The following is a 14,811-nucleotide window of genomic DNA, read 5'->3' as shown; positions in this document are numbered from 1 at the left end:
CCATGCCACCCTGGTCTGGTACTTGTGGTATCTGCCAGAGGTGGCGCCAACCCAGGGTGGGGGCCCACTTGAGGCCCCCTGGGCCCAGAACCCTGCTTGCTGGCAACACAGCTCCTGCGTCCTGGCCAGACCCTCGGGACGCAAGTCTGAGTGGCCGAGGGGAGGTGGGGTCAGGTGAGATCTCAGAGGGGCGGTGTTTTAGCAAACCTGACATTAGCACTGGGACAGTAGCTGTCGGCGGGCACGGGGCCCTCCCGGAGCTCCGCTAGCCAGCACCCACGGTCTTCTGGCCTCTCCAGACACCAGTTCTGTTCCCTCCCAATCCTGAAAGCTCAGAAAACTCTCCGAGAAAGTGAAAAGCTAGAGATGGCTCAGATCCACCTGCAGCAAGACCCAGGTCTGTGGACAATGCCTGCTTGGCTGCCCTCACCCACCCGTCCAGAGCCCCGTACCTGCGCCCCGCTCCGTAGGACAGCGGGTACCGGGTGGCGGCTCCCGGCTCCTTGCTGGCGGGCCTCGCAGGCCGTCTCCGCCGCCCACAGCCTGTCGGACTGCACAGCGGCCGCCACCGCCCCCTGCTTCCTGCCCCACTTCCTCCCTGTGCCTGGGTCTGGGCCTGGGCCTGGCGAGAGGCAGGCCTGAGCTGCTGCGCCGCCTCCCAGGGCTGGTTGATCATTAGCTCTGGCCTGGGCCGGCTCCAGGCCCTGACCCACCTGCCTGCTGCCTGGTGCCCAAGCTCAGAGGTGGAGGCCAAGGGCCACCCAGGCTCCCCCCTTGGCTGGCAGGATTGGGGAAGTCGGACAGCTGCCCTGGGCCAACCTCAGCTCTGCTCTCTCTTCCTCTTCCACTTACTGCACACACACACACACACACACACACACGTGCACACACATGCACATGCTATACAGACATTTGTGCACGTGTGCACACACACAAACGCACACACATGCGTGCACACATGCACATGTTTACACACAGGTGCACACATACATACTTGCACACAGACATTCGTGCACGTGTGTGGGCACAGATGGGCACACATACATGCACACGTGCATGCACAGATACATGTGCATCCATGTGTCCACACGTGTGTACACAGACAGACACGTGGTTTCTTCCCACTGCTGCCCCACCCAGTGACACAATCAATGGGAACACATTCTGGGGAAAGCTGGGGGTTTGCCTACAAGCTCTCCTTCCTTCCTTGTCTTCTCACCGGCTCCAGGCCTGACCTGGGTTTGAGGGCAGGGGTTTGAGCTTGGGGGGCAGGGCTGGGTTTCCTGGCTGTCCGACAAGCAGCAAGAACTGAATTGGGGCTCCCATCAGCTCTCAGGCCCTCACAGAGGCAGAGGGTGGGCTCCAGTTGCTGGCCCCAGCTCAAACCCAGGAGGCTACCTTCTCCGCCCCAAGCTTGGGAGAGGCATGGTTTGGCTTCCTGACCAGGAACAATATCTAAGTTAAGTGCTAATGTGCCCATTTCACAGACAGGGAAACTGAGGCTCAGGAGATGATGTGGTCCAAGGCTGGTGACAACCAGAGGGTGAGCGGGGAACCAGGTCTGAAGGACATTGAGATCCCTGAGCCTGGTGTCTGACCCCAGCACTGCTGGTGTTCGGAGCACTCGCTCTTTGTCCTGGGGTCTGGGCAGCGTCCCCAGCCTCTGTCACTAGAAATTGACCCCAGGGTGACAACCACGCCCGTCTCCAGACGCTTGCTCCCTGAGGGCACTCTCATTCAGGCTGAGATCCGCTTTGAGCCCAAAGCGGGCTGTTTCTGGTTGCCCCTCTCCCGCGCCGTCCGCCTTTATCCAATCAACTCCTGGCGTTATGCTTGGCCACCCCAAAGTCACAACCTCCCCTCCCCTCCCCTCCTCAACGGGCCGGAGCTCAAGCGTGAGAGGCACAGCTGGAGATGCCACGGGCCTGTGGCTGCCTCACGCTGGAGAGGTCCCCACCGAGGGCCAGTGTGAAGACTCAGCCCCTCAACGGGCAGTGCTGGCCACTGGGGGGACCCCATCAGGCCTGGGCCCAGCGCTCCGGCCCCTCACATCCCCAGCCCAGCCCAGCCCCAGGCCACACACCACTGACATGCTCGGTGACCCCGAGGCGGGAGGCAGAGGCTCCAGGGGGCTGTTTTCACGGTCCCCCGTGACGCCAGGTGGAGTAGCAGGGGAGGATTTCACATCACCCCATGGGCCCCGGGGGACCAGGAGGCCCCAGAGCAGAGGGGGCAGCTGTTCCCCCAGCAGCTCGCCTTCCCCCGAGGGAGCATGGCCTGTCGGAGCCCTGCCAACCTCTCTCCTCCCCTCTCCTGCCCTCTCCATGGAGCAGGAGCAGCAGTCTTTCTAGCCGTGATGGTCACGAAGTGAGCATCCAGGGAAGGCAGTGACCCCACACCAGGCTTCTTAAAATGGCAGAGGTTTATTCTCTCGAAGCTCTGGGGCCACAGTTAGTCAACGTGCCGGCAGGGCCAGGCTCCCTCTGGCTCCGGGGAGCTTCCTTCCCGCCTCCCCCAGCTCCTGTGTCTCCAGACTGTCCTGGGCCTGTGGTCACGTCCCCCACCCTCTGCCTCCGCCATCATGCGGCCTCTCCCTGTGTGTCTCCCTTACTCCCGCTTGGAAGGATGCTCCGCACCGTCTCCGGGGCCCTGCAAGTCATCCGGGTGGATCTCACTTTGAGATCCTTACACGGATCGATCACGTCAAGACCCTTTTTCCAAACAAGGGCGTGTTCAGAGGTTCTGATGGACGTACCTGCGGAGGCTGCCCTCTTGCCCAGGGTGCTAGACGCCCACAGGAGTGGGGAACAGGCCGGGGACAAGAGTTAGTGTTTGGGGTACCCGCCTGCCTGACCGCAGCATCCTCCCTGTGGGCTGCCTGACCTTGGCAACCTGCAGTCTTCTAAGACCCCGCTCTCTTGCCCACCCCGAAGGCCCCGTCTTGCCTCGAAGGCCCTCCTCACCTGCCCTCTTCCCCATGACACTGGCCTGTCCACCTCCCCAGCCCCCCTGCCTCCCCTTCATGGGCCTGGCACGGTGATACCCCCACCCACCCCATTGCCAGGAACCCGCTGCAGCGGTCTCAGCCCTGGAGAAGTTTGGCTTTCCTTGCACTCGCCTCTGCTGAGACGGCCCTCCTGGGCAGGCCTGTCTCCTCCATCCATGCCCACGCTGCCCTGCACAGTGACCTGTGGATACGCCTTTGTCCCCATCATCTGTCCCCGGCCTTGACTCCCCTCCTCCCCCGGAGGGCAGAGCTCCAGGCCCATTGTCTCCAGCCAGGCTGCCCCTCAGGGTCCGAGCTCGGCAGGCACTGCCGTGGCAGGCCGCCACGTCCATGGATGCCTCCTGGAAGGCCGGCACAGCCGCGCTGATCACGGGCCGGCAGGGAGGCCCCGGGTGGGATCTGACTGTCTGGTCTAGCTCTGAGCTGTCACGAGGGTTAGTCTAGAGGCGAGAATCCCTCAACAGAGTGTCGGCTGTACGCAGGTGTCTCTGCATCTAACAAATCCCAGTACCCAAGCCTCTCCAGGGACCACTGCAAGGGGAGAGCAGGGGACCAGGCTCCCCAGGCAGCAGGGAAGGATCAGGGTGTCAGAAGTCCCCATCTCCACCGGCCCATGGCCTGGGCTGGCCCCGGGCCGGCCCCGGGCTCCGTGGGGCCTCGGGGGCTGAGAAGAAGAGCTAAGCTTGGGCCCTGCACCCTCCCTTCTCTAAGCCATGGTGTGCCCTGGGTGCACCCCCACCCCGCTCCTCTCAGCCTCTGTCTGTGAAGCTGGGCTCCCTTGTTCCCCAGCCAGCCCTCCAGAATCCCATGTTGTGTGGAACGAAAGCTGCTTGCTCCTTCCCGCTCTGTTTTTCTGGAAACTGTGTTGAAAGAGGCCCCCGGGGCTCCATATCCATAAAAGGGTCTGGACTTGCTTCCTCTCCTGGCCATTGTGCCCCGCAGCGGCCCGAGACCCGCATCCTGTTTGCCTCTGCAGCTGTGCTCTTGGCTCAAGGCCGGGGGCTTTCCATGAGCCTCCCCGGCCGTGCCCAGCATTCTTCCACTCCGCACAGGGCACTCCAGCCCTGCACAGCACACCCTCGTTCTGCATGTTGCACCCCGACTCCTCAGAATGTAACTCAATTCTGCAAGAGCACTCCAACCATGCACTGCTGCTGCTGCTGCTAAGTCGCTTCAGTCGTGTCCGACTCTGTGCGACCCCATAGACAGCAGCCCACCAGGCTCCCCGTCCCTGGGATTCTCCAGGCAAGAACACTGGAGTGGGGTGCCATTTCCTTCTCCAATGCATGAAGTGAAAAGTGACTTTCCAACCCTGCACAGCACACCCTAATTCTACATGTTGAACTCCAGTTTCTCAGAATGTTACTCAACTCTGCAAGAATACACCAACTCTGCATACGGCACACCAGCTTCACAGAGTGCACCCCAAGTCTGCAACTGTACCCGAACAGACTTCCAGAGGAAGAACGTAAGCCTTTCAGGTGGGGGTCTTTCAAGTAAGGGATCCCTCCTGGAGGTGGCCCCACAGGGCAGCCCCACACAGCCTTGCGTGTGAGAGGCTGGTCTCAACCCCGGCCCAACCCCGCCTTCGGGTCCCTCTGAGGGAGCCTGTCACCCCCTGGGCCGCAGCTCCCCCCTTTCCAATGGGCAAGTGGGGCTTGGGGATCTCTGAGTACCCTCCTAGGTCAGCAACTCTGACCCTCGCAGCGATTTACCATCACTGTGCAGTTATCACTCGCTTAAAAATACTAAATCCATGGACTGTGGCCACCCCAGTGTACTGCCACGATCCCACTGGCCTGAGCGGCAAATGGACTTAAGAGACGCGGGACCTGCCCTGGACTACACGGCCCCCAGGACAATGCCAAGGCCTCCAGGGGAGAAAAGGTGGACCCCCGACTCCCTAAGCCATGAGACTCACACAGTCAGAGGAAGAGCTCCCAAGGACTTCCTGTTGGAATGTTTACACCTGCTTCCCAGTGACCCAGCTGCAGCATCTCTTTAACCTTCTCTGAGGGGCTGAGTGACCCCTGCCCACTGTAGCCTGCCTGGACTCTCCTCTGCCATCGTGGGCAGAAGTTCCGGGTGAGCTCCCAGGACGGCTCCCGCCTGACCCCTGGACCACAGACAGCAGCCTGGGCTGTAATCCTGAGCTAGGGGCCAGAGGCTGAGGGGTGCCCTGCCCTCTGTGTGTGCTGCGTGCCAAGTGGCTCAGTGGTGTCCGACTTCTTGTGACCCCATGGACTGTAGCCTGCCAGGCTCCTCCATCCATGGGATTCTCCAGGCAAGAATACTGGAATGGGTTGCCATTCCCTTCTCCAGGGGATCTTCCCGACCCAGGGATCCAACCAGGGTCTCCGACAGTCTCCTGCCTTCTCAGATGGGTTCTCTACCAAATGGGCCACCTGGGAAACCCCACCCCACCCGCTACCCTCTGCTTATCTTTTTAACTTGTGGGGCAAGTAGCAACAGTTGTGGTCCTACAAAGACAAAAAGCAATTTCTAATTCCGTCACGCCATCTCAGAACATTTTCAATCCCCTGGGACTGTGTGGAACTATGTCAGCGCAGTCTCAAGCCTGGAGGGGTGACCCAGCCCAACCCCCCAGGCCCAGCTGGGGTCCCCTGGACAGCCTCCCTGGCCACGCGGTCCAGCCTCTCCGTGGATCCCCACTCCACCTGGTGATTGCTCTGCTCTTCAGAATTCAGAGCCACCCCTGCCACCCACCGTCTTAGCTCCATCACCCCAGTTGCGCCTTCAGGTACCCACACACGAGGGGTCTCAGACAAGTCGGGGTTACAGACCTGGAAGGACACTGGGGTGGTGTCCTGCCATCTGTGCAGCCACAGAGAGAGAGGGGAAGGAGAGGAGGGAGAAATCCAGGAAGGCTTCCTGGAGGCAGAGGCTCCTCGGCTGAATCTGGAGGAAGTGGGACTAGGCGGAGAGGGCCTAAAGGTCCTCCTGCGGAGTGGGGCCCGTCAGAAGAGTACCTGCGCCTGGCCTGCTCCAGGCATGCAGCTTGTCAAGCCTCCACGGCCACTTCCAGGGACTGCAGGTGTCCGGGTGGGGGGCGGGGGCTGAGGGTTAATCTGCAACGGGCCATAAAACATAAACAGAGAATCCCAGGAATGCAGAGGCCCCCAGGGAGGGGGCGGGTGTGGGGTGGGAGGGCAGCTGCTACCCTCTGCTCGTTCACTCCAGCAGCCTGGGCAGGAGCAGCAAGCACACAGGCGGCCCCGGAGCAAGGGGCGGCAGCTGCCTTCTGGAAAGAGAGCAGCGAGGTTTGGCTCTGCCACTGTCCCGCTGTCACAGCCCCAGAGCAGACGTGGGTGATCGGAAATGAGAGGGCCTGGCCGTGCGCCAAGAAAAGGTTATTTGCAAATCGGGGGCGGGACTTGGCCCTGGCTATGGGCCCTGCTCTAGAGAAGGGGTGGGGTGGGGATTCCTGGAAAAGCATCGCAGGACCACCCCGCTGCCGCTGATGCAGGAAGGAGTCAGCACAAAAGCACCCCCCTCCCTCACCCCCTCGACCCGGACGCCTGCCCGGAACCAGGATGTGTACGGTTCACTGTCAGGAGAGCAAGGGCCTCACTAGGGAGCGGGTGAAGCCACGACCAGACGGCTGAAGACCCTCTATGCCGGACGCCGGCTCAGGACAGTCCCGGGCGTGGCATCCTGCCTCTCTCCTCTCTCTGGTTAGGATGGAACTGTTAAACTGTCAAAGATCACCAAGAACCAGCCCTTAAGAAAGCCCCCGGGACTTCCCCGGGCGTCCAGCGGTTGAGACTCCACGCTCCCGAAATGCAGGGGGCCTGGGTTTGATCCCTGGTCAGGGAACTAGGGACCTACACACCATACAGTGCAGCTGGGAAAAAGAAAGCAAAGAATGCTCCCAATAAAGACAGGTCAAAGTAAGTCCCTTGGGTTTACAAATGGGGAAACTAAGGCTTGGGAACAGAAAGACCGTCGCCCAAGGTTGCAGGAGAGAGTGGACCCAGCATTCCCGTCGTCTTTCCCAGCCTCTGGTTCCCCGTCTGTAAGACGCATCTGTGACATGCCTTCCGAGGCCCGCGCATTTCTGAGCCCCACCCGGATCTCCCCAGCTGTTCTCCTGAGATGCCCTTTCTGACAGTTTCCCCTGCACGCCCAAGCCCGAGGTCAGGGCCCGGGATGGAGCGAGAAGCCTGGAGTTGGCCTGGAGCCTGGCACCCGGCTGCTGCTAGGCCCGCCGAAAGGGCCGTGACCCTCTGTGTGTGCCCAGAGGGGCTCGTCTGTGCTCCTTGTTTCTGGCCTGAGCAGCTGAGACCCGCCCCCGTCAAAGCCAAGCAGACCTCCAGGCCCCGTGATTTCAGGAACCGCTCTTTGCAAAACAAGAATATCGGGACCAAACAGGCTGTCCAGACAACCGGAGGCCCCCCAGGGCCGGGTCGAAGGCCTGCAGGAAGCGGTCAGCAGTTCCCCTGGACTGAAGACGCCACCCCCACTGACCTGGCTCAGGCTCCATCCGGGCAGGCGTCGCCCTCTGCCCAGGAGTCACTGATTCTGCTGCCCTGTCTCCCCAATTCAGCCCCTGAGCTGGCCAGGGCCTGGGACTCCTTTGCGTTTAGAAGAGGGGTGCTCCCTCATCAATGCCCTAAGTAACCTGACGTGGGCACTCAGAGGGAGTTGGTCAGAAAGGACCAGCCTACATGGGAGCACGACCCAGACTGGCACACCCTCTTGTCACATCCGTAGCGGTCAAGGCAGCCCCTTACTTTAAAAAAGGAGGGATAAGGGGCCTTCCTCGTGGCTCAGTGGTAAAGAATCTGCCTGCCAGGGCAGGAGACGTGGGTTCAGTCCCTGGTCTGGGAAGATCCCACTTGCTGCAAAGCAACTAAGCCCGGGAGCCGCGAATGCTGAGCCCGTGCTCCGGAGCCGGGGAGATGCGGCTGCTAAGCCCGCGCTCCAGAGCAGCAACTACTGAGCCCGCGTGATACAGCTACTGAGCGCACGTGATGCAGCCGCTGCGCCCGCGTGGTACAGCTACTGAGCCCGCGTGATACAGCTACTGAGCGCACGTGATGCAGCCGCTGAGCCCGCACGATGCAGCTCCTGAGAGCAGATGCTCCAGAGCCCGTACTCCACACCAGAAGCCACTATGATGTAGACAAGAGCCCAGAGCAGTGAAGACCCAGCATGGCCATAAATAAATAAAATGATTTTTTTTTAAATGAGGGACGAGGTTCTGAGAGGCCACAAGGCTGGCAGTGGCTGGGCCTCTGAGGTCCCTCCCATCAGAGGACAGGTTCACCCCACTCCCCTGGACCATGTGGCCCCTGAGTAGTGGTGGGGGTTGGGAGGTGGGTGCCTGGAGGCGACAGGAGTCGGAGGCCCCAGACTGGGATGCATGGCGACGGCTTCCCCGCTGCCATTTCCCCAGGAGCCTGGGGAGGTTGCTCAGTGATAAATGAGACCCCAGGGATACCCAGATCCCACAGGCTCTCACAAGGTCCAGAGCACCGGTATTCCTGAAGCAGGGCGCAGCAATCCCCCTGGAAAGCTGGACCTCCTGCCAGCCCAGGCACCAGGGGGTGGAGCTTGAACTTGGCTAAGCAAACATTAACCCAGCCCCAGCACACAATTTAGAGAGGCTTCCCCAGGGGGCAAGTGTCCTCCCAGCCAAGACCCCCTCATGGAAACGGGGCACAGATCATTCATGGCAGGCCAAGCAGGGCAGGAGGGCTCGGGGAGGGATTTTCACAAGACTCCCCTGAGAGTCACTCTCAGCTGTGCCTGAACTGCACGTGGGTGATGTCGCCTCGTTGCACTGGGTTCAGCCCCCATTCCATTCGTTTGGCTGCTTCCCATCTCCTTTCCCTTCCCAGCAAAACCTCCAGAGCCCCCACCCCAGCCAGCTCTGCTTTCCGTCCAGAGCCTGGCCTCGCCCACTCCCCACTCCCCAAAGTAGCCCTCATCCAGGCTGCCAGCACCTTCCAGGATGCTAAGCCCACTGGCTTTGTCTCCACCTGCAACTCACCGGCCCCTCAGCGGCCACTCTCTGCCCAGCTGACCACACCCTCCTCCCGCTCACCCGCCACTCTGCCCTGTCTGCACTCGCCCTTAGGGGTGAGCACGAACATAGAGGACTTCAGAGCCATCTGCCCAACTCAGATGGTCCAGGTGCCACTCAGCCCTGAGAGCAGAGCCAGGCCTTGCTCTCGGTGGAACTGGATAAGTGCCTCATGGCCCACCACCCACCCCTCCTTCCCCCATATCTCAGTAGCGGAACCAGCCACTTGGCATCTGGTCCTTCAGTTTCCTCGGACCTGTCACGTTCAAGCTGCCCTGTTCTCCAAACAGTTGGGGGCCTTGGGCTCCCTGAGCCCGCTCTGACCCCTGCCTCCTCCGCGTTTGCGCCTGCTCGTCGTGGTGCTGACACTGGTGCCCATCTGTCTCTGAGTCTCCCTCCTGCATCGCCTGACGTGGACAAGCCAGCCCTTCCCCAGCCCTGAGGGCCCCGAGCACCTTTGGGCTGAAACCAGGTGCCACTGTATTAACACTCAGGATCCTCAAGGCTCTTATCCAGGCAACCTACAACCGTCTGTTGAGTGACTGACTAACTGGCGCCTGAACAGGAGCTGTGTGCAGGGGCCCTGCCTGTCCCAGACACACAGTAGGGGCAGCCCACAAGTTACCACCTCTGATCAGGCAAAGCTGTGCAGGACACTGACCCCCTATCTCCTGCCCATTTCCAGGCACCCACTTTCTTCCTGGCTCTCCAGGGGGCAGCTGGGTGGGAGGGACTCACTCAGGTCTTATCCACGGGGCCACTACAGGCTCTGAGCAGCGGCCCTGTCTGCACCCTTCATACATCCAGCCACTCAGCTGTAGGTTTCACAGGCCGAATGGTGGGGAGGAGTGGTCGGAGCACCCACTGATTTGGCGCCAATCCAGGTGGGAGCCCAGGGTCTCCCGTCACCATGCAGGTGGGCACAGCCTCCTCTCCCTCCCCACACAGAGCTCTTCTGCCTTCAGAGGGCAGTTCTGTGGTGCCAGCCCCTCACACACCAGCCCTGTTGAGCTGCGCTGACCCTGCCTGCTGCGAGCTAAGGTGGTGAGCAGCACAGGTTCCGTCCAGGTGGGAAGCTGGGTGAGCCCACTTCTCTGGCCTCCGTTGTCCGCCCGGTGTGGAGAAGGGGGCCCACAAAGGAGAGTGATGATCATCATCAGAGCCAGTGGGGGCAGGGTCTGGCTGCTGGCAGCACTGCCCAGCCCCACCCTGTGCCCAGCCCAGTGGTGAGCACTGGGGACCTGGGTGGATGGATGAATCAGATGGCCCTGCCTGCGGGAGCTCTCAGCCTAGTCGCAAAGATAGCCAAGGAAACAGAGTGACTGTGATGGAGGATGAACAGGGAGGCCAGGGCCACCAAACACCCCCCAAGCTGCCCGGAGACAGCCAGGGAGGCTGCCTGGAGGAGGGGCTCCGAGCCAGGCCTTAGCATGTGAAGCAGATTCTCTGGCGGGAAATGTAAGCAAGTCTGGGACATCTTACAGGCCCAGAAAGCAGGAAGTGAGACAGATACATAGACAGACGACAGATGGGTGGATAGTTGGTAGATCTACGGGCCCGCACAATGATGGGATCAAGTCAAAGAGATGCAGGGAGGGGCCCACAGAGGAGACACAGGAGGGGCCCATGAAAGAGAGTGATGATTACCATCAAGGCCAGTGGGGGCGGGGTCCGGACAGGAGCTCACAACGGCCGAAGCTGGGACAATCTAAGGAACAAAATTAAGTAGGTATTGGATGATAACCCCAGTTATAAAAGCCTGGTGGGCTTCAGTCCATTGGGTCGCCAAGAGTTGGACACGACTGGATGACTGAACATCAGCAATAAAAGGAATATCCCTAAGTCCATACCAATATAAATCAAAGGTTGCCTAGGTAAATGGAGGAGAAGGAGGTGACTCTCCCATGTCTCAGAGCTCCAAGGGATTTATGTGGCTGTTCCACCCCCTGGGAGGGGCATCTCCCTTCCCAGTCCTTAGGGGTGACTGGGCAGGTGACTTCCTTCCGGGGAGCACTTCATGGAAATGGAAGAGAAGGGTAATTTCATGGGAGAAAGCCTGACAATCACTGCCTGACTTCAGCAGTGACAGGTCATGTCAACACCAGGCTCCCTCGCCAGGACGGAAGGAAATGGGCATTTTACTTCTGTGGCCTTCCTCCCCCAAACCCATGGCCCCAGTATTAGCATGAGGAAAACTGCAGACAGACCTAAATTGAGGCTGTACATGGGCGGGGTAGGGTGGCAAAGGCGAAGAGAGTAACTCAGCTTGGTAGTCAGGAAAGGTTTCCTGGAGATGGTGACATTTGCTTAGGGGCTTGGCTTCCCTTGGTATGCAGATGACACCACCCTTATGGCAGAAAGCAAAGAAGAACTAAAGAGCCTCTTGATGAAGGTTGAAAGAGGAGAGTGAAAAAGCTGGCTTAAAACTCAACATTCAAAAAACAAAGATCATGGCATCCAATCCCATCACTTCATGGCAAACAGATGGAGAAACAATGGAAACAGTGAAAGACTTTATTTTCTGGGCTCCAAAATCACTGCAGATGGTGACTGGAGCCATGAAATTAAAAGATGCTTGCTCATTGGAAGCAAAGCTATGACCAACCTAGACAGCATATTCAAAAGCAGAGACCATACTTTTCTGACAAAGGTCTGTCTAGTCAAATCTATGGTTTTTCCAGTAGTCGTGTATGGATGTGAGAGTTGGACCAAAAAGAAGGCTGAGTGCCAAAGAATTAATGCTTTTGAACTGTGGTGTTGGAGAAGGCTCTTGAGAGCCCCTTGGCCTGCAAGAAGATCCAACCGGTCCATCCTAAAGGAAATCAACCCTGAATATTCATTGGAAGGACTGATGCTGAAGCTGAAACTCCAATACCTGGGCCTCCTGATGCAAAGAGTTGACTCATTGGAAAAGACCCTGATGCTTGAAATGGTTTGATGGCATCACCGACTCAATGGACATGAGTTTGAGCAAGCTCTGGAAGTTGGTGATGGACAGGGAAGCCTGGTGTGCTGCAGTCCATGGGGTCGCAAAGAGTCGGACACGACTGAGCAACTGACCTGACTTGGCTTTCCTAGTGGCTCAGACTATGAAGAGTCCATGGGCAGTGCAAGAGACCCGGGTTCGATCCCTAGGTCAGGAAGATCCCCTGGAGAAGAGAACGGCAACCTACTCCAGTATTCTTGCCTGGAGAATTAAATGGGCAGAGGAGCTTGATGGGCCACAGTCCATGGGGTCACACGGAAAAGGTGACTCACTCCTGTGCTCTTGCCTGGACAAGCCCCATGGACAGAGGAGCCTGGCGGGCTCCAGACACCACTGAGCAGCCACACGACCTGAACAGCCTTGGAGGATAGGTCAGAGCAGGCAAGGGAGGCTCGGGTGGACGTCCCAGCATGGCCAGAGGGCAGGGCAGGGTAAGGCGAGAGGAGGGAGGGCGGGTGGTGGCCGCAAGGAGCAGGGCTTGTCATCCCTTACCAGGAAGGGGAAGGAAGGTGCCCATGAGCGGGGCCAAACGACAGGAGGGGGTGACAGACCTCATCACAGCACCCACGTTTGGGCAGCCGGGCCCACAAGGAAGCCAAAGGCCCTCAGGGCTGGAGGCCCGGTGAAGCTCAGGGCCTGGGACGGCAGGTTCAGCTCATGGGAGGCTGATTGTGTGTGTGTGCACGTGTGTGCACTCAGTCGTGTCCAGCTCTTCAACACCCCAAGGACTGTGTAGCCTGTGACAGGGAGCCAACTGGGCTCCTGCCTGAGTAGACCCCCTACCCCAGAGTCTGGGTTTAGATTCTCATCACGAACACAAGGGTCAGACAGGCAAGGCCAGGGGGGTCCCACCACATGAAACACACATTCCTGCTGGAGATGCAGGGACACAACAGGCCCAGAAGAGGCCAGGAGCCCTCTGCTTGGGGTCTCGCATCATTGCCCACTGCACCCACGCCCGGTCAGGGAGCAGGAAGAAGGGAGCCGTCCGTGCATCACTGCACTCAGCCATTTCTCATGGGGAGAGCTTGGCTCAAGCTGCTCCCGTGCCCAGAATACCTTCCTTTCCCTGTGGCAGCCTGATAGAGTCTTACACATTCTACCAAGCCCTGCTTGACCATCCCCTCCTCTGGGAGCCCTCCCAGATTGCTCCCGGTTCCAGGAGAGAACAAGGAGGAGTGGAACAAGCTGCTTCTTCCATTGCCCCCTGCCTCCCGTGGGCACCAACCTTCTCCCTGCACACCTCTCACTGAGGGTCGGCTGCGAGCCTCCCCTTCCACCTGGTCCCTGCCTCAGAGCCAGCCGTGGCTCCTGACACATGGTGGGGGCTCAGGCTTCATTCGCTTCCCTTGGCCTTTCCTTAGTGCCCTGTTTCATCCCCGGAGGGCACTGGGGACACCACGTCGTACTTAAGCATCTCGTCTCGTTAGGCTCCTCTGGGCTGGGGCCAGCTGTCAGATTTTCCGTGTTTTTCATGACTTTGATAGTTCTGAGGACGGGCCAGGGGCTTCCGCAGGCTGAACTTCACCTGGGGTTTGTCTGCTGTTTTTCTCAGTCCCTTTTCTCTTAATTTTCAACAAACAAAATCTGCTGTGGGATTTGGTTCTGAGTCAGGCTGGACACTGCCCTCTCCCAGCAGGTATTTGTAACTGAATCTCACCTGAGACCCCATGGCTCAGATGGTAAAGCATCTGCCTGCAATGTGGGAGACCCAGGTTCGATCCCTGGGTTGGGAAGATTCCCCTGGAAAAGGAAATGGCAACCCACTCCAGTACTCTTGCCTGGAAAATTCCATGGATGGAGGAGCCTGGCGGGCTAAAGTCCATGGAGTTGCAAAGAGTCGGATGTGACCCAGCGACTTCACTTTCCTTTCTTTCTTTCTCACCTGCCATGCTGGAGGAAGAGAGCAATGACTCCACAGAAAACGGGGCAGACGGACGCACCCAGTTCCTACTTGTCTGTGTCCTTAAAATATATGAAAAGAGGCTCAGTACCCCCAACCAGAAAGACAAAGGGGTCCCAAGACACGCTCTGTCACCTCCCAGCTCCTCCCTGAAGTCTGCTGGCACACCGTCGGTGGGCTGCGGGGAGGGCAGGGCCTCACCATGCTGAGGGCGGGTTACCAGTCAACCAGCCAGCAAATCACAGTGCCTATAAAATCACAGTGCCCTTTGCCCAGAAGCCCCACCTGTGGGAACACTCTGCAGACGACTGTCCGCTTCTGACAGGGCAGGGCTCCAAGGGAATGGGGGCTCTGTAACAGTGACACCTTGGAAATGACCCAGGTGCCACAAAATTCACGCTCCAGACTGGCGCGAGCAGCGTGAAGCTGGTGCCAGGGCGTCGGCAAGGGAAGGCCTCTGAGCCACAGCAAGTGAGGAACGCGAGCAGCAGAGTGCTCTGGGCGCCGCCTTCTGTGTTCTGAAGGGGGTGAGAATATTTTCATATTCCCTGCCTTTGTGAGAATAAGCTGGAAGGATCAATACATCAGCGGCGTGGAGGGCTGAGCAGGGAAGCCCCGGGGACTTTTGAGGGTGGTCCTGTGATGGTCGCTACCTGATGCCTCGCGTTTTTCCAAAGTCTTTAAACTTTATAGCACAAGCGAACCTTCATGAATGAAAATACAACAGATTCAAGACGACTCGGGAATCCCAGGATGAAAGCCGAGTCCAACAAAGCTGTGAACTGTACTCTGAATGAAAGAAGCGCCTCAGTGACCGGAGGGGAGAGGTGTCTGCCCCCAAGCCCAGCGAGGAGTGGAGGCTAAAG

The 14,811-nt window shown here is 59.2% G+C and overlaps 1 protein-coding gene across 1 annotated transcript in view; it reads right to left on the bottom strand.

Annotated features, from left to right (window-relative positions):
• The window catches only part of SH3TC1 (SH3 domain and tetratricopeptide repeats 1), a 49,253-nt gene extending 43,143 nt beyond the window's left edge, over window positions 1-6,110 (bottom strand). The window contains 2 exon segments of the mRNA XM_052641643.1: window positions 5,998-6,041; window positions 6,044-6,110. Coding sequence (XP_052497603.1) covers window positions 5,998-6,041; window positions 6,044-6,110 — 111 coding nt within the window.
• Between the last annotated feature and the right edge of the window lie 8,701 nt (window positions 6,111-14,811).

Source organism: Budorcas taxicolor, chromosome 6 (assembly GCF_023091745.1).
Source record: "Budorcas taxicolor isolate Tak-1 chromosome 6, Takin1.1, whole genome shotgun sequence".
In the NCBI taxonomy this organism is placed as follows: Eukaryota; Metazoa; Chordata; class Mammalia; order Artiodactyla; family Bovidae; genus Budorcas; species Budorcas taxicolor.
This window is presented reverse-complemented; position numbering and strand designations above follow the sequence as displayed.